The sequence below is a fragment of the Ornithorhynchus anatinus genome, chromosome 12 (assembly GCF_004115215.2).
Source record: "Ornithorhynchus anatinus isolate Pmale09 chromosome 12, mOrnAna1.pri.v4, whole genome shotgun sequence".
NCBI classification, from domain to species: Eukaryota; Metazoa; Chordata; class Mammalia; order Monotremata; family Ornithorhynchidae; genus Ornithorhynchus; species Ornithorhynchus anatinus.
The window spans coordinates 7,982,866-8,006,686 of record NC_041739.1 but is presented as its reverse complement, the minus strand read 5'-3'; the positions used below and the strand labels follow the sequence as shown (position 1 = coordinate 8,006,686).

General features: G+C 47.5%; 1 protein-coding gene across 2 annotated transcripts in view; it reads left to right on the top strand.

Annotated features, from left to right (window-relative positions):
- The first annotated feature begins 16,355 nt into the window (after window positions 1-16,355).
- GALNT7 (polypeptide N-acetylgalactosaminyltransferase 7) overlaps window positions 16,356-23,821 on the top strand; it is a 122,527-nt gene continuing 115,061 nt past the window's right edge. Inside the window, exon 1 of one of the 2 annotated variants that reach the window (XM_029076912.2) lies at window positions 16,356-16,555. In XM_029076912.2, coding sequence (XP_028932745.1) covers window positions 16,430-16,555 — 126 coding nt within the window. In that variant the 5' untranslated portion in view covers window positions 16,356-16,429. The remainder of the gene's footprint in view (window positions 16,556-23,821) is intronic. The other variant, XM_029076911.2, reaches the window with a different exon arrangement.

Below are 23,821 nucleotides of genomic sequence, written 5' to 3'. Positions count from 1 at the left end.
GCCTGTCACATACCAAGCACTTAAATACCATTTAAAAAAAAACAAAAATAACTGTAGGAGTGGTGTCCCACCTCTTAGGTGGAGCGGAATGGGTTAGATGAGTAAGAAACGGGCGAGACTCTTGAAGGGAGGGGTCAGAAGTCTGGAGGGTGGAGATAACCCTCCTAACGTTTTTAATTGTTAAACAGAGGAGGAGAGGATTCCAGCTGGATTGATGCCACAGCAAACAGGGAGGGGGTGGTTTAATGCCTCTGAGCCCAAAGCGACATTTACAGTGACACCAATTTAGAGTTGATCATCTGGTCCCTCAGGAAGGGCTCATGTAAATGTGCTGGCGACAGGCATGTCCCACACATTTTTACTTGGGGCGAGGAGGGAAGAATCAATAATCAAATTATAATCTCAGTTAATGGTGGGGTTTTTTATGATTTTTTCAAAGTGTTTACTATGTGCCAGGCACTGTACTTAGCTCTGGTGTAGATACAAGCTAATCACATTGGACACAGTCCCTGTCCCAATGAGGTTGACAGCCTTAATCCCCATTTTACAGATGAGGGAACTGAGGTACAGAGAAGTGAAGTGACTTGCCCAAGGTCAAGCAGCAGACAAGTGGAGGAGTGGGATTAGAACCCAGGTCCTTTCGACGCCTAGGTCCGTGGTCTATCCACTAGGCTACACTGCTTCTCAGAAGCAGCATGTGTTAGTAATAATAATTATGGCATTCGTTAAGCACTTACTTTGTGCTAGGCACTGTTCTAAGCACCAGGGTGGATACAAGCAAATCAGTTTGGATACCGTCCCTGTCCCGCATGGGACTCACAGTCCCAATCCCCATTTTACAGATGAGATAACTGAGGCAAAGAGAAGTGAAGTGATTTGCCCAAGGTCACACAGCAGACAAGTGGCAGAGGCAGGATTAGAACCCATGACCTTTTGACTCCCAGGCCCGGGATCCATCTACTACGTGCTGATGTGCACTGTCCATCGGAACTGGGTCAATTCCAGAAAGAATTATGGAGACTGTTCAGTTATACTGAACCACTTGACAAAAGGTCATGTGACAGAAATATTACTGGTCAATATCAAACAAATTATGTAAGTTTTGATGTGCCAGTCTCCTTAAACTATCTCCTTGAGAAGCAGGAACAGCCATATGTTTCAAAGACTCAATACTCATTTTTGATGGACCTATAAAATTAAAATTAGATCAGGAGACGATTTGCCCGTGGGAAGAGATACCATCGTATTAAAATAATGATAACCCTCCACCCAGGATACACCCACTATGGACTCTTGGGAGGATCACTTAAGCGTGTTAAAACTGAGTTGATTGGAAGCAGCGTGGCTTAGTGGAAAGAGCCCGGGCTTGGGAGTCAGAGGTCGTGTGTTCTAATCCTGGATCCACCACTTGGCTGCTTTGTGACTTTGGGCAAGTCAATTCACTTCTCTGTGCCTCAGTTACCTCATCTGTAAAATGGGGATTAAGACTGTGAGCAACTGTGAGCCCCATGTGGGACGACCTGATTACCTTGTATCTCCCCCAGTGCTTAGAACAGTGCGTGGCACATAGTAAGCACCTTACAAATGCCAACATTATTATTATTATTATCTCCTGGGATTAAGGTCAATACATTACAGAAGGTATGGTAGATTAAGAAAGTTTAATATCACTTACTCTGTTTTGGAGAACCTCATGGACAAACACTCTAGTTCTGTAGTTTTTTGAGGTTTTTTTTAAATGGTATTTGTGTCAATCACTGGATACTTGATCACCAGATATCCCAGAGTCAAGCTCTGGAATAGATACAAGTTAATCAGGTGAGACACAGTCCCTGCCCTACATGGGGCTCACATGGAGAGAGAATAGGTATTGAATCCCCATTCTGCAGTCGAGGAAGCTGAGGCACAGAGAAGTTCATTGACTTGCCCAAAAGTTAGACAGAAGATAAATGGTGGAACTGGGATTAGTTCTTAATAAAATTATTAAAATTTCATCCCCAAATCTTTCATGATTCCTAGAACAATGTTCCTGGAGGTTTAGAACTCTAATGTATTTTTTTTACCAGGAACTCAAAACACTTCACACCCACTACCTCATGTTCTTACATCCTTCTGGATGACCCAAGAACTAGAGTGTTTGTTCCAGCCCAGAGATGAGAAAGCTAAATCACAGCTTAGTAAAGCGTAAATACCCTGTGACCATCAACTGCCAACATCTGACAATCCCGTTAATTTAGACAAAGATATCAGAACAAAACTATCCTGGGTTGGCAGTTAGAATGATCCCAAATAAGACCTGATTTCCTTTACTCCCTCTCCCTTCCACATTACCCTTGCAGTTGGATTTGTACCTTTTATTCATCCCACCCTCAACCCCACAGCACTTGTAATTTATTTTAATGTCTGTCTCCCCCTCTAGACTGTAAGCTCCTTGTGGGCAGGGAAATGTGTCTACCAACTCTGATATAGGGTACTCTCCCAAGAGCTTACTCCAGTGCTTACAGTAAGCACTCATTAAGTACAAATGATTGTCTGATCTCTGCTTCTCTTTAGTGGCCTAAAAACAGAGTGTTCAAGGACTTATTTTAGCCATAAAGTCAGCTGAGTATCAAGGCCCTCGACACCAATTCTGAGCTCTCAACACTAAACACTGCTCTTTCCCTTACATCTCACTTGATAGGAAGCTCCTTGTGGGCAGAGAACATAGTTTGTTTTCTCCGTTGAACTTATTATAATACGTAGCTCAGAAGGCACTCAATAAATATCATTCCTATAACTACCTTCCAAATGGATAAACCAATTGCCCAGTGCCAAACAAAAAAATGTTGGGTAATGTACCTTTTTCTCATCATTCTTTGGACTCATCAGCAAAGTGCTAATTTGTGCTCTGTTGCTAAGATGTTTCAAAGGATTTGTCGAATGAAAAGGGAAATGGGCAATTTCTTTACAATTTTCCTTAAATGTGACTGTTTATTTGGTGTTTGGGGGACTAACAAGTGGGTATTTAATGAATGGAGGATATTCATTTGCTGGGGAAAAGAGAAAGCGGGGAGGAAGAAAGGAAAGGGAGAAAAAGAAAAGAGAGGGGGAAAGAGAGGAAGAGAGGAGGAGGAAAAGGAAGGGAAGAGACAGAGAATGGGAGAAAAGGAAAAGAGGGAAAAGGGGGGAAGGAAGGGAGGGGAGGGAGAATGGGAAAAAAGGAAAAGAGGGAATAGGGGAATAAGGAAGGGAGGAGAGAGAGAATGGAAGAAAAATAAAAGGCAGGGCCAGGGAGGGAGGAGAGGGAGAAAAGGAAAAGGGGGGGGAGGGGAAGGAAAAAAAAGCAAAGGAGGAGTAGTCTATTTGCTAGTGGTCTGAATGAAGAGTTTTCCAAAGAGGGCTCACTTCCTCTGGGTTCCAAAATCCGACTAAGATGTGGTCCCCATCTCCTCTGGCTTCCTCCACTGCTTGAGCATTCAGTGTTATAAAATGTGAGCTGTCATAGAAAGCCAGAGATGGATGGAATTACATGAACGTCCTGACAACTATTAAAACTGAAAATCATAATGAACACAAGTTCTCCTTAATAATTTAATATGAAAGGTGGATGCCACTGCTGCATAAATATCTCCCAGCTTAGGAAGGCGGATGAAAAATAAATGCCAGTGGACACCAGCATCTGCTCGCCAACCTGAACTAAACCTACTGAATGGTCCAAGGCAAGAAAAAGGGCAAAGACCCGGTTCAGCCATTTTTGTTTTCATTGACCTAGACCCCTGGAATATGCTACTGAGAGGTCATTTTCCTTTGAAGTGTGCAGGCTGAGGAATCTGGGGAACGTCAGGCAGTAGTCGAAATACCCCTCCCACACATCCTCCCTCTAGACTGGAACGCCCTCCCTCCTCAAATCTGACAATGACTATCTCCCTCTTCAAGGCCTTCCTAAAGGCACATCTCCTCCAAAAGGCCTTCCCTGACCAAGCCCCCCCTTTCCTCTTCTCCCACTCCCTTCTGCATCATCCTAATTTGCTCCCTTTATTCACCCTCCATTCCCAGCCCCACAGCAGTTATGTACATATCTTCAATTTATCTATATTGATGTCTGACTCCCGCTCTAGACTGTGAGCTTGTTGTGGGCGGGGAATATGTCTGTCTATTGTTACATTGTACTCTCCCCAGGACTTAGTACAATATGCTGCAAACAGTAAGCGCTCAATAAATACGATTGAATTGAATGAATGAATGAATGAATGAAATAAATGGATAAATTGGAGGTAATGCTGCAAAAGATAATTTTTTGACTTTTTAGACAAAGACCGAAAAGCCATCAGATAGCCCACACGACTTGAATACCAACATCCCGGGAGTCGAGCTTTGCAGATGCGATAGGGATGGGGAGGAGAAGGAGGACGAAGGGATTGTATCATGTGTCAGGAGCATTCATACGAGCAGTGAAAGCCAGATGGGTCTTTAAAGTAGTGTTACAGCCTAGATCTGTGGATTAGAAAGAGCCTCAAAGAAATGAAGGAGAATGAACGGTGAGTGTCCACAGTAAGGCGACGAATGAAGAAAAAAGCCAAAGCCGGATCATGTGAAAAAACATCAGAATCTCAAAATATGAAGTTGGTACAAAATTTGATTTCCAGGACTTGACGGCCCAGTGACCTAAAAACTCCCCTCCGAGCAAACAAAAATATCATTAAAAACCCAAACCATGGTACGCTTTATGAGATAAAGTCCTGCAAAATTGCATTTATTTAACCAATTGTATTTTGCGTTCCTTGGAGGAGAGGAGCTAATAGAAAATCAAATATACTGCTTTCTTTTATGGTTCCCACAGCTTCAGGCTCCCGGCCTTGCCTCTCCAACTGGGAAAGGGAGATAAACCCCAACTTTAAGTTATTTTTATTAATCGTATTTACTGAGCGCTTACTGTGTACAAAGCACTGTGCTAAGCGCTCGAGCTGTATGTAAGCGCTTTAAATATCAGAAAAGTCACTGTCCCAGGAGTGGAGAATCAGCTGAAGATGAGGCAACTTGCCCTTGGAGTAGAAAGCATGCTCACTGAGGGTCAAATCCTGCCCAGGTCTGAAGTGACCTTATTTAGTACAGTGATCCGACTGATTGATTCCATCGATTGATTGAAGGGCCAGTTTTGGGCCACTGCACTACTATGGAGCTGACCCAGGTTGACACTCTTTCTTCTGCTTGGCTGTGGGTGTGGCTTGTGCAGTTGGGTAGAAGCAGCTTTCATGCCCAGTGTCCCTGCATACTGCTTTGTTTTGGTTTTTTTTAAATGCTATTTGTAAAGCCCTTACTATGTGCCAGGCACTGTTCAAAGCACTGAGATAGATACAAGGTAATCAGGTTGGACACAGTCCCTGTCCTACACCTTAATTACTCTAACAGCCTCTTTGCTGACCTCCCAGCCTCCTCTCCCCACTCCAGTCCATACTTTACTCTGCTGCCTGGATGATTTTTCTACAAAAACGTCATATTTCCCCTTTCCTCAAGAACCTCCGGGGGTTGCTCATCCACCTCTGCATCAAACTAAAAGTCCTCACCATTGGCTTTAACATATTCAACTACCTTGCCCCCTCCTACTGCACCTCACTATTCTTCTACTGCAACCCAGCCTGAACACTTTGTTCCTCTGGTGTTAACCTTCTCAAACCTTCTCACTACATACCTCAATCTCGTTCATCTCGCTACCGACCTCTAGTCCTATGGCCTGGGACACCTTCCCTCCTCATATCCGACAGACATTTCCCGCTTCAAAACCCTTGGAAGACCCATCTCCTCCAAGAGGCCTTCCCTGACTAAGCCCTCCTTTCCACTTCTCCCAGTACTCTGCATCGCCCTGACTTGCTCTTTTTATTCATCCCTCCTCCCACCCCCTCAGCACTTTTGTATATATCTGTAATTTATTTATTTATATCATCTGTCTCCCCGTCTAGACTGTACGCTGGTTATGGGCAGGAAATGTGTCTTTATTGTTATATTGTACTCTCCCAAGCGCTTAGTACAGTGCTCTGCACGCAGCGAGCACTCAATAAATTTGACTGACTGAATGAATATTGAGCAGTGGGCTCAAAAACACCCCCTCTAGATGTAAATATTTTGGCAAATATTTTATTGCTGTTGTTTTAGGACAGCTGTTTGCACTTCTTTCTCAAAAACATTTTTTTTTTAACTTCTGGAAGCGTAGGAGACGAGGCAGCCTTGGAGTGTGCTTTTTTCTGAGTACACCCTTTCTTCGGATTGGCTGTGGGCCCGGCTTGCGCAGTTGGGTAGAAGAAGTTTTCATGCCCATTGTCCCTGCACGCTGCTGTTTTTCTTTTTTAAATGGTATTTGTTAAGCGCTTACTATATGCCAAGCACTGTTCTAAATACGGGGGTAGATACGAGGTAATCAGGCCAGACACAGTCTGTTGCCCATGAGGCTCACAGTCTTAATCCCCATTTTACAGGTGAGATAACTGAAGCCCAGAGAAGTGAAGTGCCTTGCCCAAGGTCACACAGCAGATAAATGGCAGACTGGGATTAGAACCCTTGTCCTCTGGTTTCCAGGCCCGTGTTCTAGCCTAAGCCTCGCTGGCCTTGAGTTCTGCGCTATTATCGGACCCTGGCTAAGGTCATAACTGAGAAGCCCCTGTCATCTGTTCTTTTTCAAAGGTTAACTAAACATCTTTCATCACATTTGCAATATAGACTCAAATGTTTTCTGCTATGTGGCCTTGAACAAAACAATGGTAAGGATGATGGAATTTTTTAAGCACTTTACTATGTGCCAGAGAGACACTGTGCTAAGTAATAGGATAGGTACAAGATTGGATTGGACACAGTCCCTATTCATTCAATAGTATTTATTGAGCGCTTACTATGTGCAGAGCACTGTACTAAGCGCTTGGGATGAACAAGTCGGCAACAGATAGAGACGGTCCCTGCCGTTTGACGGGCTTATGGTCTAATCGGGGGAGACGGACAGACAAGAACAATGGCACTAAACAGCGTCAAGGGGAAGAACATCTCGTAAAAACAATGGCAACTAAATAGAATCGAGGCGATGTACAATTCATTAACAAAATAAATAGGGTAACGAAAATATATACAGTCGAGCGGACGAGTACAGTGCTGTGGGGATGGGAAGGGAGAGGTGGAGGAGCAGAGGGAAAAGGGGAAAATGAGGCTTTAGCTGCGGAGAGGTAAAGGGGGGATGGCAGAGGGAGTAGAGGGGGAAGAGGAGCTCAGTCTGGGAACGCCTCTTGGAGGAGGTGATTTTTAAGTAAGGTTTTGAAGAGGGAAAGAGAATCAGTTTGGCGGAGGTAGGAGGGAGGGCGTTCCAGGACCGCGGGAGGACGTGACCCAGGGGTCGACGGCGGGATAGGCGAGACCGAGGGACGGCAAGGAGGTGGGCGGCAGAGGAGCGGAGCGTGCGGGGTGGGCGGTAGAAAGAGAGAAGGGAGGAGAGGTAGGAAGGGGCAAGGTGATGGAGAGCCTTGAAGCCTAGAGTGAGGAGTTTTTGTTTGGAGCGGAGGTCAATAGGCAACCACTGGAGTTGTTTAAGAAGGGGAGTGACATGCCCAGATCGTTTCTGCAGGAAGATGAGCCGGGCAGCGGAGTGAAGAATAGACCGGAGCGGGGCAAGAGAGGAGGAAGGGAGGTCCCTATCCCACATGGGGCTCACAGTTTTAAGAGGCATGGGAGAACAAGTATCTTAATGCCCATTTTACAGAAGAGGAAACTGAGCCTCCGAAAAGTCAGGTCAGAATTGAGGCAAGTGGCAAAACCCAGGCCTCCTGACTCCCAGTCCCATGTTCTTGCCCCTAGGCCATTCGTACTGCCTGAATAGCGTAACTGCTCTGAGCCTCACTTTCCATTTCTGGAAACTAGGGATAATGCTCCCTGTCTCTCCCTACTTCAGAGAGGAAATCTGAAGGCAGAATGAGACACATTGGGTGACTTTCCATATTTTCCCATGGTCATATCTTCTGAGCCTTTGCCTTTATGCACTCACTACCATCCACGGTATATCCTTACATCTCCATTTCCATTCTCTATTTAATCACATTTTCATGTCCATAAACTTCTCTCCAGTCTGTTCCCCAATCTGTAATTGCTCGTGTCTGTCTTCCTTGCTAGATCGCCTACTCTTTAAGGGCAAGGTTCGTGTCTTCTAACCATTTCAGTAGTAATACTATTCCACAGTAATATTTTTATGGCATTTGTTAAGTCCCAAGCACTGTACTAAGCACTAGGGTAGATACAAGCCAAGTCTGGTTGGGCACAGTCCATATCCCACATGGGGCTCAGTCTTAAACCCCATTTTACAGATGAAGTAACTGAGGCACAGAGAAGTGAAATGACTTGTCCGAGATCGCTCTGCAAACAAGTGACAGAGCTGGAACTAGAACCCAGGTCCTTCCCTAATATTAAGCACTCACTGTGTAAAGAGCACTGTATTAAGTTCTGGGAAAGAATACACAGATGGGAATTAGACATGGTCCCTGTCCCAAACACTTGGTAGAGTGCTCTGCATACAGTAGGCACTCAATAAATGCTACTGGATTATTGCTAATTAATAAAAATTAAAATAGTGGCATCTGTTAAGCACTTATGTGCTACCCACTATACTAAGCGCTGGCACTTAGCTGTGTGACTTTGGGCAAGTCACTTAACTTCTCTGTGCCTCAGTTACCTTATCTGTAAAATGGGGATTAAGACTGTGAGCTCCATGTGGGACAACCTGATTACCTTGTATCTACCCCAGTGTTTAGAACAGTGCTTGGCATATAGCTAGCACTTAAAAAATACCATTATCATTATTATTACTAAGATAATCAGATCATTCATTCATCATTCATTCGATCATATTTGTTGATCACTTACAGTGTGCAGAGCACTGTACTAAGCGCTTGGAAAGTATAATACAGCAATAAAAGGGAGACAATCCCTGCCCATAAGGGGCTCACAGTCTAGAAGAGGGAGACAGACATCAATACAAGTAAACAGGCATCAATATAAATAAATAGAAATATAGATATATGCATATATAAATCAGTGCTGTGGGGCAGAGAGGCAGGAACAGCAAAGGGAGTGAGTCGTGGTGATGCAGAAGGGAAGGGGAACTGAGGAAAAGCGGGGCTTAGTTTAGGACACACAGTCCTTATCCCTCATGAGGCTCACAGTCTATGGAAGGGAGGTATTTAATCCCCACTTTACAGGTAAATCCCCTATTTACAGATGAGAAAATGGAAGCACAAACAAGTGACTTGCCCAAGGTCACAGAGCAGGCAAGTGGCAGTGTTGGGATCAGATCCCAGGTCTTCTGACTCCCCAAGCTCTTCTCTTCCCACTAGATCATGCTGCTTTTCCAATTTGAAGGTGTTTGGGGAAAAATAGAACCATCATACAAATTCAAAAGATCATTACCAGTAAGCAAGAGGGTTTTTTTCTGGGGGGGCAGGGGTTGGGTGTTTGTTAAGCGCTATGTGCCAGGTAATGTACTAAGCGCTGGGGTGGATACAAGGAAATGGAATTGGACACAGTCCCTGTCCTGCATGGGGCTCATAGTCTTAATCTCCATTTTACACATGAGGCATCTGAGGCACAGAGAAGTATTTTCAGTTAGATATGCAAAAGAACTGAAATTTTGCAAGTTGAGAAACTCCAAGCCTGCAGAGATGATGATCATCAACAGGTGAGTTTAAATTACTTGCTATACTCTGTCACTAGATGCTGTTCTCTCATGAATATTTCTCTTGCTTTTAATAAGGAAATAAATTCATTAAGATCAATGACTCGCGTTAAATTGCGTCGGCATAAAATTTAAGGGTCATATTAGGTTGTGGGGCAAACCAATGTCAATGTTGCCGATTTTAAAAAAATACAACTCTCGCTACAGACATGCGTCCCCAAATCCTCTCTAAAGGGAGGAGATTAAACGGTTTAGGAGATTGGTAATGGGATACTAAACCTTTCATTTAAAGGGCTCTGGTTCGATTCCACCCACTGAGGAATGACCGAAGCCAATAACACCGTGATAGTTGGTTGGAAGTTCTGGTACCCTATGGGAAAAAGTCACCCCAGAGAGCATCTTTGTTGATACCCAATTGAAGTAAAGTGCTGAAACTGGACAGATTCTGAATACAATCTCTGTAAAAGCAGACGTGAGAAGTAACGTGGTCTAGTGGAAAGAGCACGGGCCTGGGAGTCAGAGGACCTGGGTTCCTAATTTCGGCTCCACCAGATGCCTGCTGTGTGACCTTGGGCAAGTCACTTCAATTCCCTGTACCTGACTCGGTTACCTCACCTGACCAATGGGGATTATGATGGTGAGCCCTATATGGGACACAGACTGCGTCCAACCTGATTAGCTTATATCTACCCCGGCGGTTAGTACAGTGCCTGGCACAAAGTAAACTCATCCTCTAGAGTGGTAGTTCGTTATGGGCAGGAAATTTGCCTGCTTATTCTGTTGTAGTCTACTCTCCCAAGAGCTTAGTACAGCACTCTGCACATGGTGCTCAATAAGTACCGTCGATTGGTAGCAAGTGCTTAACAAATACCATTAAAAAAAAGCGGTTTGTAAAAAAGATGATGCCTTCGCTGATTCTGTCCATTTTAACTGTAACAACTGAAGCCCAGAATAACTGTTGGTATTCAATCGTATTTATTCATTCAATTGTATTTATTGAGCGCTTACTGCTGTTTGTACAACCAGCAATAACTCTCTGCTTTCACAACCCAACCTGGCCATTTATATGCACACATGTAAATGAAAAACAAATTCTGATCAAATTATGTTTTAACCTCACCAGAGCATGGAACTGGGAATCAAAGGACCCGGGCTCTAATCCTGACTCGGCCGCTTGCCTGCTGTGTGGCTTATGGCAAGTCACTCTTCTTCTCTGTGCCTCAGTTTCTTCATCTGTAAAATAGGGATAAAATACCTGTTCTCCCTCTTAAAGACTGTGAATCCTGTGTGGACAGAACTGACAGATCTGATTACCTCGTATCTACTTCAGCCCTCAGCACAATGCTTGGTACATACGTGCTCGATAAATATCATCATCGGTTTATTTTTATTCACTGTCCCTTAAATCTTCGCCTCGATGAGAACTTTGGTCCTGGTAAAAATTAAAGTGGCCAAGTGGCCAAGCAGCCCAGAGAAGGACCTTAATTTCCAAGATAGACCACGAACCCTAGCGTTTTCCTGAAAACCTTTACTAATGTAGGCTTGTCACCTGTCTCACAAAAAAAGAAGATTGCAGACGCAACTCGTTCCCTGATTCACAGCAGATTTTAAGGGTCAGACCCAGCTAGATAATCTTCACCTGCCCCCACCACCATCAGTCTCCCTAGACAACTGAGGCTGACGTTGCAAGCTATCTGTTCAGAGTAAAATGAGCAGAACCAAGCATCGAAAGGGAGAAAACAGTCTCTACAAGTTGTCTGTTTCACCCATGTTTCCACCCGTGTTGTACAGCCCTGTTGACGAGAGCATTCTGTTCTATGGGTGACAGACAGGATAGAAGAAAAGGAGACGTATAATTCTTTAATAATGTTGGTATTTGGTATTTGCTTACTATGTGCAGAGCACTGTTCTAAGCGCTGGGTAGACACAGGGTAATCAGGTTGTCCCACGAGAGGCTCACAGTCTTCGTCCCCATTTTACACCCATTTTAGTGTGGGTGGGGCCCTGATTTAATATTATTTAATCTAGGGCTCATAATGGAGCTGGGTGTTGTAAAGACAGTATAAAAGTCTAGATTCCCCCACCCCTTGGAAGTAGGCTTGGCAATGACTGTAGGTGGAATAAACAATTTCTGAAAAGAACCCAAAGTATAAGGGAAATGCACAGCAAATTAGAAAAACTGACAGCACCCCCATCCAAACTGCAAGCACCCATTCAAACGTGGCTCAGTGGAAAGAGCACGGGCTTTGGAGTCAGAGATCATGGGTTCGAATCCTGGCTCTGCCACCTGTCACCTGTGTGACTGTGGGCAAGTCACTTAACTTCTCTGGGCCTCAGTTACCTCATCTGTAAAATGGGGATTAAGACTGTGAGCCCCACGTGGGACAACCTGATCCCCTTGTGTCTACCCCAGCGCTTAGAACAGTGCTCTGCACATAGTAAGCGCTTCACAAATACCAACATTATTATTATTATTATTCGTCATGAAGAAACCTGGGAATCAGAAGGACTTGGTTTCTAATCCCAGCTCAGGCTCAGGACTGCTGTCTGACCTTGGGCAAGTCACTACACTTCTCTGGGCCTTGGTTATCTCATCTGTAAAACGGGGATTAAGGTTGTGAGCCCTAGGTGAGACAGGGACCATGTTCAACCAGATTAGCTTGTATATACCCTGGCGCTTAGTATTCATTCATTTGTTCGTATTTCTTGAGCGCTAACTGTGTGCAGAGCACTGTACTAAGCAGGTGGGAGAGCACAATGCAACAGTAGACACATTCTCTATCCACAATGTGTTTACAGTCTATTCATTCAATTCAATTCAGCGCGGCTCAGTGGAAAGAGCCAGGGCTTCGGAGTCAGAGGTCATGGGTTCGACTCCCGGCTCTGCCACTTGTCAGCTGGGTGACTTTGGGCAAGTCACTTCACTTCTCTGTTCCTCAGTTACCTCATCTGTAAAATGGGGATTAACTGTGAGCCTCACGTGGGACAACCTGATTACCCTGTATCTCCCCCAGCGCTTAGAACAGTGCTCTGCACATAATAAGCGCTTAACAAATACCAACATTATTACTATTATTTATTGAGTGCTCACTGTGTGCACTGTACTATACTAAGTGCTTGGGAAAGTACACTACAGCAGTAGAGACAATCCCTGCCCACATCAGGTTTACATCTAGAGGGGGTGAGATAGACATCAAAACAAAGTATAAATAAACAGATTTATAATATATACATAAATAGTATGGGGCGGGTCCGGGGGAAGCAAAGTGGTTTAGTGAAAAGAGCCCGGGCTTGGGAGTCTGAGGACGTAGGTTCTAATTCCAGCTCCGCCACTTGTCCACTGTGTGACCTTGGGCAAACCACTTCACAGCACGGTTTAGTGGAAAGAGCAGGAGCTTGGGAGTCAGAGGTTGCGGGTTCTAATCCCCACTCCACCCTTGTCAGCTGTGTGACTTTGGGCAAGTCACTTCACTTCTCTGGGTCTCAGTTCCCTCATCTGTAAAATGGGGATTAAGACTGTGAGCCCCATGTGGGGGAAACCCGATTACCTTGTATCTACCCCAGTGCTCAGAACAGTGCTCGGCACGAAGTAAGTGCTTAACAAATACCATCATCAGTATTATTATTATTACTTCACTTCTCCGGGCCTCAATGACCTCATCTGTAAAACGGGGATTAAGACTGTGAGCCCCACGTGGGCCACCAGACTACCTTGTATCCACCCCAGTGCTTAGAACAGTGCTTTCATTAATCGTATTGACTGAGCGCTTACTATGTGCAGAGCACTGTCCTGCCTGACACATAGTAAGCGCTTAACAGATGCCATAACTATCATTATTATTATTATATTGGAGAAGCAGCATGGCTCAGTGGAAAGAGCCCGGGCTCGGGAGTCTGCCGCTTGTCAGCTGTGTGACCCTGGGCAAGTCACTTCACTTCTCTGTGCCTCAGTTCCCTCATCTGTAAAATGGGGGTGAAGACTGTGAGCCCTACGTGGGGCAACCTGATTACCTTGTGTCCACCCCGGCGCTTAGAATAGTGCTTGGCACATACTAAGCGCTTAACAAATACCAACATTATTAGTAGTAGTAATACAGTGTCCAGTACTTAAAAAAACACCGGAAAAAGTTGGATCCTCTTTGTCGTCCGGTGGAAGAGAAGGAATTATGATCTTCGTGGAGCTTAGGGAAAGTGGAGAAAGTGTAATACCGGGCTCTGCAGCTGTAGCCGCCCAGGCACGGCTGGCATATTTGCACAAGCCACCTGGCCCTTTGGGCTACAAATCCACCTCCTTAAGGAGACGTGTGAAAAAAGCAGGAGCGATCAATAAGAAAGATCCTCCGGGCTACAAATGAGCCACGTGGACCTGCTGCCGCCGCCGTCGCCACTTCCTGGTTTTTGCCTCCTGCGGCTCAGCCCTTGGTGGGGGAGAAAAAAGCTGCAAATCCCTAGCCAGGGCCAGCGATTGACCAGCCAAAAAAAGGACCGGCCAGAAGGCCTCCGGCCTCAACGGGTGTAGGAAGGGCTGCCACCCCGAGGGCCAAGGCGGGAGGGGGAGAGTTGGTACCTCGGCTGGTGTGCCCTGCGGGCCAGAGCTGAGTTGGCAAGGGGCCTTATTTTATTTTTTTTGGTGGGGGGGCAGAGCTAGTCAGCAAAGAGGGAAAGACCTAGACACTGAAAAATAGGTGCAAAGAGCTGAGTTGGGAAGGGGCCTTATTTTATTTTTTTGGTGGTGGGGGGCGGGCACATCCAGCCAGCAACGAGGGAAAAACCTAGACTCTGAAAAATAGGTGCAAAGAGCTGAGTTGGGAAGGGGTCTTATTTTTTTTTTTTTTTTGGTGGTGGGGGGTGGGCACATCCAGCCAGCAAAGAGGGAGAGACCTAGACTCCAAAAGATAGGTGTATAGATCTGAGTTGCCAAGGGGGAAGGGGCCTTATTTTTTTTGGTGGTGAGGGGCGGGCACAGTTAGCCAGCAAAGAGGGAGAGACCCAGACTCTGAAAAATAGGTGCAAAGAGTTGAATTGGCAAGGGGGAAAGGGCCTTATTTTATTTTTTTTGGTGGTGGGGGTGGGCACATCCAGCCAGCAAAGAGGGAGAGACCTAGACTCCGAAAAATAGGGAGGTGCAAAGGGCTGAGTTGGCAAGGGGCCTTATTTTATTTTTTTGGTGGTGGGGGGTGGGCACATCCAGCCAGCAAAGAGGAGAGCCCTAGACACCGAAAAATAGGGAGATGCAAACAAAGCAGGAAGAGAAAGGGGGGAAAGGGAGGCATTGTAATAATAATAACAATAATGAGGGTGTTGGTTCGACTCTGGGCAGAGCCCTGTTCTAAGCGCTGGGGTCGATGCCAGGTTATGAGGTTGTCCCACGTGGGGGCTCACGGTCTTCGTCCCCATTTTCCAGATGAGATCTCAGAGAAGTGTTTTGTTGTGTGTCTCCCCCCCGTTTAGACTGAGAGCCCGTTATTGGGCAGGGGTTACCCAACTGTCCATGCCAAGTGCTGGGCACAGCGCTCTGTGCATAGTGAGCACTCAGTAAGAATGAAGTGACAAAGTCACCCAGCTGACAAGTGGCGGCGGAAGGAGGGATTCGAGAAGCAGCGTGGCTCAGTGGATCGAGCCCGGCTTGGGAGTCAGAAGTCTCGGGTTCGAATCCCCACTCTGCCACTTGTCAGCTGTGTGACTGCGGGCAAGCCACTTCACTTCTCTGTGCCTCACTTCCCTCATCTGTCAAATGGGGATTCAGACGGTGAGCCTCACGTGGGACAACCTGATGACCCTGTCTCTCCCCCCGGCGCTCAGAACAGTGTTCTGCACGGAGTAAGCGCTTAACAGGTACCCACATTATTATTCGAACCCACGACAAGCAAGCCCGTATGACTGTGGGCAAGTCACAACTTCTCTGTGCCTCAGTTCCCTCATCTGTAAAATGGGGATTAACTGTGAGCCTCACGTGGGACAACCTGACTACCCTGTATCTATTAGAGAAGCAGCGTGGCTCAGTGGAAAGAGCACGGGCTTTGGAGTCAGGGGTCATGAGTTCGAATCCCAGCTCTGCCACTTGTCAGCTGTGTGGCTGTGGGCAAGTCCCTTCTCTGTGCCTCAGTGCCCTCATCTGCAAAATGGGGATGAAGACTGTGAGCCCCACGTGGGACCACCTGATTCCCCTGTGTCTACCCCAACGCTTAGAACAGTGCTCTGCACATAGTAAGCGCTGAACAAATACCAACATTATTACTATTATTAAGTCATGAGTTCGAATCCCAGCTCTGCCACTTGTCAGCTGTGTGACTGTGGGCCAGTCCCTTCTCTGTGCCTCACTGACCAGATCTGCAAAATGGGGATGAAGACTGTGAGCCCCACGTGGGACAACTTGATTCCCCTGTGTTTACCCCAGCGCTCAGAACAGTGCTCTGCACCTAGTAAGCGCTTAGCAAATACCAACATTCTTACGATTATTATTAAGTGCAATTGGCAGCGCTTGGAAGGGGGAAGGGGGGGGGAGAACAGCTGCAAGGAGGAGGAGGCCAGTTGAGTGTTGGGAGCTGAAAGGGCAGGGCGGGGAGGGGGTGGGGAGAGGAGGAGGAGGAGGAAGAGGAGGAGGAGGAGGAGGGAGAAGCAGCAGCGTCTGCAGCAGCAGCAGCAGCAGCAGCAGCAGCTCCTCCTCTGTGTGTCTGCAAAAGGTCTCCTCTGCTCCGGGCCCCCCGGGGAGGCCGGCGGTCCTGCCGCGGGGACGGGGACGGGGAGGGGAAGATGAGGCTGAAGGCCGGGTTCCTGTTACGCAGTTTGCTGGTGCTGGGCGGCTTCCTGGGGCTGCTGCTCCTCTGGTCCTCGCTCGCCCTCCGGCCTGACGGACACGGCCCGCTCGGCCGGAGCAGGGTGAGTCGCCCAGCCCCCCCGCCCGCAACTTCTGCCTGCGTGTGCATGGGTGGGCATGGGTGTGCATGCGTGTGCATGGGTGTGCATGCATGGGCATGGGTGTGCATGCCTGTGCGTGCATGGGTGCATGGTTGGGGGGGGGGTCTCCCCGCCGCAGGTCCTTAGGTTCTGCCTTCGGGATGAGGATCGGGAGCAGGTCGGGGAGGCGGGAGCTCCGCGCCTCGGCCGCGTAGCGGAGCCGGGGGACAAACAGTCTCCTCCCCTTCCCGGCTCCTCTTCCTCCTCCTCCTCCTCCTCCTCCTCCTCCTCCGTCCCGGGCCCTGCAGGGGTGGGGGGGCGTCTAGCACGGTGCTTAGGCCCGAGGGCGGGGAGGGGGGCTGGGCTCCTGCTGCCCCTCCCCCTCTCCCCCGAAGTGCCCCCCGGTCCCGCCTTGTGCCCCCGGGGGAGGAGGAAGAGGAGGGCTGCTGGGGGCTGCAGCCCGGCTCCCCGCCTCTCCGACCCATGCCTCACTTTTACCCAAACCCCGCCCCGAGGCCCCAGGGAGGCGCGGATAAGGGGGCCATCCCACACACTCCCCCCGGACATCCAGCTCACTGCCCACCCCAAAGACCCCTCCCCCCCCCCAGGCATCTAGCTCAGTGCTCATCCATCCCATAGACCTCCCTCCGGGCGTCCAGCCCAGTGCCCACCCTCAGACCCCCCGCCAGACATCCAGCTCGGTGACCATCCATCCCACAGACTCCCCCCGGGCATCCAGCTCGGTGCCCACCCCAAAGACACCCCAGGCCTCCAGATCGGTGCTCATCCGATAGACCTCTCCCAGGACATCCAACTCAGTGCTCTCCCCGGAGACCCCCAGGCATCCAGCTCAGTGCCCACCCCATAGATCCCCCAGGACATCCAGCTCAGTGCCCACCCCATAGATCCCCCCAGGCATCCAGCAGTGCCCACCCCATAGACCCCCCCCAGGCATCCAGTTCAGTGCCCACCCCATAGACCCCCTTCCAGTCATCCAGCCCGGTGCCTACCCCGCAGACTCCCCCAGGCATCCAGTACGGTGCCCACCCTGCAGACCTCCTGGGCATCCAGTTCGGTGCCCACCCTGCAGACCTCCTGGGCATCCAGTTCGGTGCCCACCCTGCAGACCCCCCAGGCATCCAGTTCAGTGCCCACCCTGCAGACTCCTAGGGCATCCAGCTCGGTGCCCACCCTGCAGACCCCCCCAGCTTCGTTCCTTCGTCGGCTACAGGGGGGTCCATGGGCCCGGCAACCAGGGAAGCCCTGCACCTTCTGTCCTGAAAGTCCCCCAGTTCTCCTCCAAAAGCCCTTAGAACGGTGCGGTGCACATAGTAAGCGCTCGGTAAATACCGTCAATTGATCGAACCCGTCGTCCTCTCGCCTTTCTCCTCCGTTTCCTTCTCCAACTTCCGAGGGGAAAAGGGGAGAGGGAAGATCCCTTAGCAACCACCCGCTTGGCCTGAGCTGCCTTTCCCCGTGTCTTTGAGTCGATAGAAAAGTTGGGGTCAAGGGTAAGTGGAGCAAGTGCAAGAATGGACGCCAAAACTGAGCTGCCCGTTGACTGTCGAGGCTCAAGACCAGCCTAGTCGTTCCCTCTTGGCAAAATCTTTTTTAAGAGAAAACGGTGTGGGCAAGATGAGCCCCCCCAACTCCCTCCCCCAATTTAGCCTCATCCTTTCCCTCTCCCCAATATCTACCGCAATTTTGGAGCATTCCCACCCTCTCCTGGTCATGGAGACTGTTCGGGTGGGTGAACAGAGCAGGAATTCACCCTGACCCCCATCCCCAAAGTGAACTTTTGACTGGTTTGGGTCCGGGCTGAAAGAACCAAAAGGATGTAGAAGGTGATGAGCTTGTTTCTTAACTCTTACCACATTTTTAGGGCTGAGGGATTGAGAGCCGAGTTTTCAGGGGTCGGAATTTCCGTGGCTTAGCGGCAAGAGCACGAGCTTGGGAATCAGAGGACGTAGGCTCTAATCCCGGCTCCGCCACTTGTCTGCTATGTGACCTTGGGCAAGCCGCTTAACTTCTCTGTGCCTCAGTTACCTCATCTGTACAATAGGGATTAAGGCCATGAGCCCCACGTGGGAAAACCTGATTACCTCGTATATCCATCCCAGCACTGAGAACAGTGCTTGGCACCTAGTCAGCATTTAACAAATGCCCTAATTATTAATTATTGTTATTTCAAGCTCTCCATTTTTCTGATAAGGAAGGGAAGACGCGAAAAATTTTCAAATGTTTTCCCCTTCTCCACGTTACCTCCTTCTAGAGGTGGTGTGACTTGAGCTTGGTCTGAGCTTCTTGCAAAACCGCCTTTTGCAAAACCACTTCTCAGCCTTTTGACATCCGCAAGTGCTGCTGTGCCACACGGCGGCCGCTATCGAACAGTTAAAAGGTGACCGTTGGCATGTCCTTCTGTGCCAGCTTGGTCTGTGGAGGCAAAGTACAATTTCAGCACATCACCCTCTTGCCCAAGACCCTGACTTGTCAGTTCTAGATTCCAGATTTTGTGCATGGAGAAATTGCGCAGGTGAAATGTGGAGGCCGAAATCCTTCTGTTGACTCTATCAGGCAGGGAATAGCTTGAAAGGTAGTAACCACATTTTCTTTTTTTCTTAAATCATGTGAGACATTGCAGTGTCTTGACTCAAGAGGGTAATAGATTCCCTCTTCTGTAAGTTAGTTGGTTAAAAAAAAATGCCTGCTATTTAAACTACCAGCTGCTCTTTGCCTTTGTGGGCCTGGCAGAAGTCTCGGGATTAGACTCCCAAGGAACTCAGGTAGAAATTACTGCAGTTAAGATGTTTTTCTTCTTCCAAGCCGAGGAGTAGCCCTGTTTGTTTAGGATATAATCAATTTTCAGTTCCCGTAGAGAAAGGACTCCTGGTGAGGCTCTGTGGTGTCTCTCAAAAGCACATCAAATTCCCTTAAAATTATAAAATAAACATTCCTGGGTTGGCATCCTGGACTGCCAGGTGTTAGCCGGGAGTGAATTATTCTGCTTGAGTTAAAAGCCCCAGAACAGAAAGGTTTATAATGGAAATGCCGACAGACCTTTAGCCAGTCTGTTCTAATAAATTGAGTGTTGGGAAGAAACTGCCTGATACCTACTATTTCCCTGTTTGTGCAATTCCTACTTCGTTCAAGCCAGCTAGATTCGGAGGTAGTGGGGCTGGAACTGATTCGGTCACCCCTCCTCGTTGAAGATTTATTTATTTATTTCATGTGAAGCAAGTTGGAGCAGGTTTCAGACGAATAATACCCTAATGAGGAGGACAAGTCATAGCTCTAATTAAGACTGTCACTGTGTCGTGATTATCCGTGCAAGTTCAGCTTTTCACGGTCCCTTTGTCTTTGTACTATCTATTTATGACCTGAAAAATGTCTGATTTACCTTGACTATAAGTTTCATTTCAAGTGGCGCCTCAGATTGAAGCTGTTTGGAATAGGGAGAGACGTCTCCCTATCCCTCTCTAATCCCCACTCTGCCACTTGTCCACTGTGTGACCTTAGGCAAGTCACTTCACTTCTCTGTGCCTCAGTTCCCTCATCTGTAAAATGGGGATTGACTGTGAGCCCTATGTGGGACAGAGACTGTGTCTAACCCCAGCTCTTAGAACAGTGCCTGGCACCTAGTAAGTGCTTAACAAGTACCATAATTATTATTATGTCACTGAGACCCCAAACTAACCACAAAACCCCCCAAAATCTCTCTAACCAGCCGGATCGCTGCATCATAGTTGATTGGTTTCTGAAGGGTTTTTAGGGGTATTTTATCTTCCAGACTTGTTCACCCCGTGCCTATTACACTGGTTTCAGGCTCATGAAGAAAAAAAATCACTTAGCCTTTAAAACCGAATGAACATGAGTCTGGATTGTTTGCAGCCAGGAAGACAGATAGGTCCTGGCCTGCTTCAAGGTTATTTTGGGAACTAAGGAAGGAAAGAATGATTGTGATGGAGTCAGGCCTCACTACAACTTGAAAAATCCTATTTTATATATTTTTTAATCTCACACTGGACCTTGAAAGGAGTACCTATTCTGGTGACTAGCCCAAACCAAGAAGTAAATTAAGCTGAGGCTTGGAAATATTAAGAGGGGAGGGCTGCCGATGAGAGCTCTTTGCTTGCCAAGGAATCTTGTTTCAGGTGTATCATCCATTGGGGATTTCGGGGTTTCGGGTGAGTGTTACCAAGAATCAATTGTATGAATGTCACAGAAATGCCCTCCCCCACCTCCTGCCACCCAAAATAAGTATCCATTCATCCAGTGGATTAAGAAAGGCCAGGCTGCAGACGGTGGGTCTGAAAAACGCAGGCAGAGAGGGAAATCAAGCTGACCTCCCTCTGGTTCCCTAGACCCTGGTCTCGCCCCCATTCTCTTGCCTCCTGTTCCCCTCTCCCGACAGTTTCCCCCTAACCCAAGACACCAGCCGGAATGGAATTTCCTGGAGCTAAAATAAATTGGCCTGTGCCTAGTACAGTGCCATGCATCCAGGCAACATTCGGCAAATATTTGTTGACTGACAGTTAACTGTAATTGGACCGCTTGTCATAGTTTACAGATGCTATAATAATGAGCTGAAAGGGGGTGGGTGTATGTGTCTGCGTGTGCGGACGCCCGGGTGCGTGCGTGTCATCCTGTGTGGCTACTTTGTTTTGTTGGCGCCCGGCGGCTTGAAATCACATGAACGAGGAAAAAAAGAAAAAACTTCCATATTTGAGGTTGAGAACTTTCTCCTGCAGAATAGTAGGCAGTATTTAATTTATACAGTGTGTGGCTTTAGGGGAAAAGAGATGATAGCAAACCTGCCCATTCAGCGTGCAGGTAATCTAATTTTTTTTAATGAGGTCTCATGTTTAATTATAGTAAAGCTTTTTTTCTCGGGAAAGTGCATCGAGAGAAACTGCAGCAACCTAGGGCTGAAATCTTGTTAAAATGGAAAGAACCTGTGCAATTGCTTCATTTACTAAGAATTCCAGAATATTTTGGAGATGAGAAATGTCCTATTACAGATTCCCTTCTGGGTTCCCCAGCCTTTGTGCTGCTGTCAAGGAAGACTCCTAAGAAAGCATTTTTAAGCCTGCCAGTGGGGAGACCCACTTCAGTTCAGTGAATGAAAGAATGGGAAGGAGAGAAAAATTGAACTACCCGTTACTAAAAGAGGTTTGGCGAGCTTTTGCAGAAGTTCCTCTTTTCCAAATGTAGAAGCAAAAATCAGCTTTGGTATCAAAGCGAAGGAATCAGATAATACGATTGCCGGGGATATTTAAAAGTGGAAAGAATTGGACCAGAGATTCTGTATGTGAGTGAATTGGTTGAGCTCATCATAAACTTGGAGCTGAACAGAAGTGAAAGCTGGAAAAGGTGGACTACTGATCCCAAGAGATCTATCTCATCAGCTTGATTTGCCAGACGTTAGGCATTTAGAATTTGCGAGCCTTTGGATTTGAGGTAGTTTTAGCTATCCTTCCATTCTCCATCTACACCCACTCCCTTGGAGAACTCATTCGCTCCTGTGGCTTCAACTACCGGCTCTGCATGGACGATTCCCAAATTTACCTCTCCAGCCCTGATCGCTATCCATCTCTGCAGTCTCGCATTTCCTCCTGCCTTCGGGACATCTCTATCTGGTTGTCCTGCCGACATCTCAAACTTAATATGAGCAAAGCAGAACTCCTTTTCTTCCCACCCAAACCCTGTCTTTCCCATCATTTTAAACAACACCGTTAGGCTCCCTATCTCACAGGGCCATAACCTTGGCATTATCCTCGACTCATCTCTTTCAACCCGCGCATTCAATCTGTCTCTAAATCCTGTTGGTTCTACCTTCACAACATCGCTGCAGTTCACCTTTTCTTCTGCATCCAAACTACTACTACACTGCTCCAAAGACTCATCCGATCCTTCCCTGACTACTGCAGTGGCCTCCTTGCTGGCCTTCCTGTCGCTCCTCACTTCAGTCCACACTTGACCCTGCTGCCTGGACCATTTTTCTACAAAACCATTCAGTCCCTGTTTCTCTGCTCTTCAAGAACCTCCAGTGGTTGCTCATCCACCTCCACATCAAACACACTCCTTCTGTAGGCTTTAATGCACTTGATCATCTTGCCCCCTCCTATCATATCTCGCCGATTTCCTACTACAGCCCAACCTGCACACTTCACTCCTCTAGCACCAGCTGGCTCACTGTGTCTCCTTTCTGTCTATCTCGCTGCCAACCCCCTGCCCACATCCTGCTTTGAGACTGGAACTCCCTCCCCCACTATATACGGCAGACAGCCGGCCTCCCTACCTTCAAAGCCCTCCTAAAATCACATTTCCTCTAAGAGACCTTCCCAGACTAAGCTCATTTTCCCCCTACTAACTCTCCCTTCTGCATCACCCTTGCACTCGATTTCTACCCCATCCTTAGTTCCACAGCACTTATGTATGTAGCTATAATTTTATTTATATTTTGTCTGTCTTCCCCTCTAGACTGTAAAATCCATGTGGACTGTGAACATGCATATCACAACTGTTGTACTGTACTTTCCCAAGCTTTTAGTTCCGTTCCCTAGACTGTGAGCTTGCTGTGGGCTGGAATGTGTCTTGTTATATTGTACTCTCCCAAGCACTTAATACAGCGCTCAGTAAATATGATTGCATGAATGAATGCTCTGCAGACAGTAAGCGTTCTATCAATACCTTTCTTTGATTATCCTGGCTCTTGATTTTTGTAACCTGTGTGGTGTCTAAGGGTTGCCAAGATTTCGCATTTCTGACTTCAAATTAGAGGATGAGGTAGGCAGCCATGTAAGCCTTAGTGTCCAAAAACAAGGTCACCAAAAAATATAAAGCCCTGAGAAACAGGTTTGCTCTTCAGGAAGAATCTTGTTTAGAACCTTTTGTGTCCATTTTAAGAATTTTGGCGGCGGGGAGGTGTCAGCACGGCTATGTTCAAAGTCAACTCTGGGACTTTGGGAAGTAGCAGCATGGCTTAGTGGAAAGGGCATGGGCCTGGTAATCAGAGGACCTGGTTTCTAATCACAGCTGTGCCAGTTGTCTACTGTGTGACCTTGGTTAAGTCACTTCACTTCTCTGGGCCTCAGTTACCTCCTCTGAAAAATAGAGATTAGGGCTGTGAGTCCCATGTAGGATACGAAATGTGTCCAACCTGATTAGCCTGCAACTACCCCAGTATTTAGTTCAGTGGCTCAGTGGAAAGAGCACGGGCTTGGGAGTCAGGGATCATGGGTTCGAATC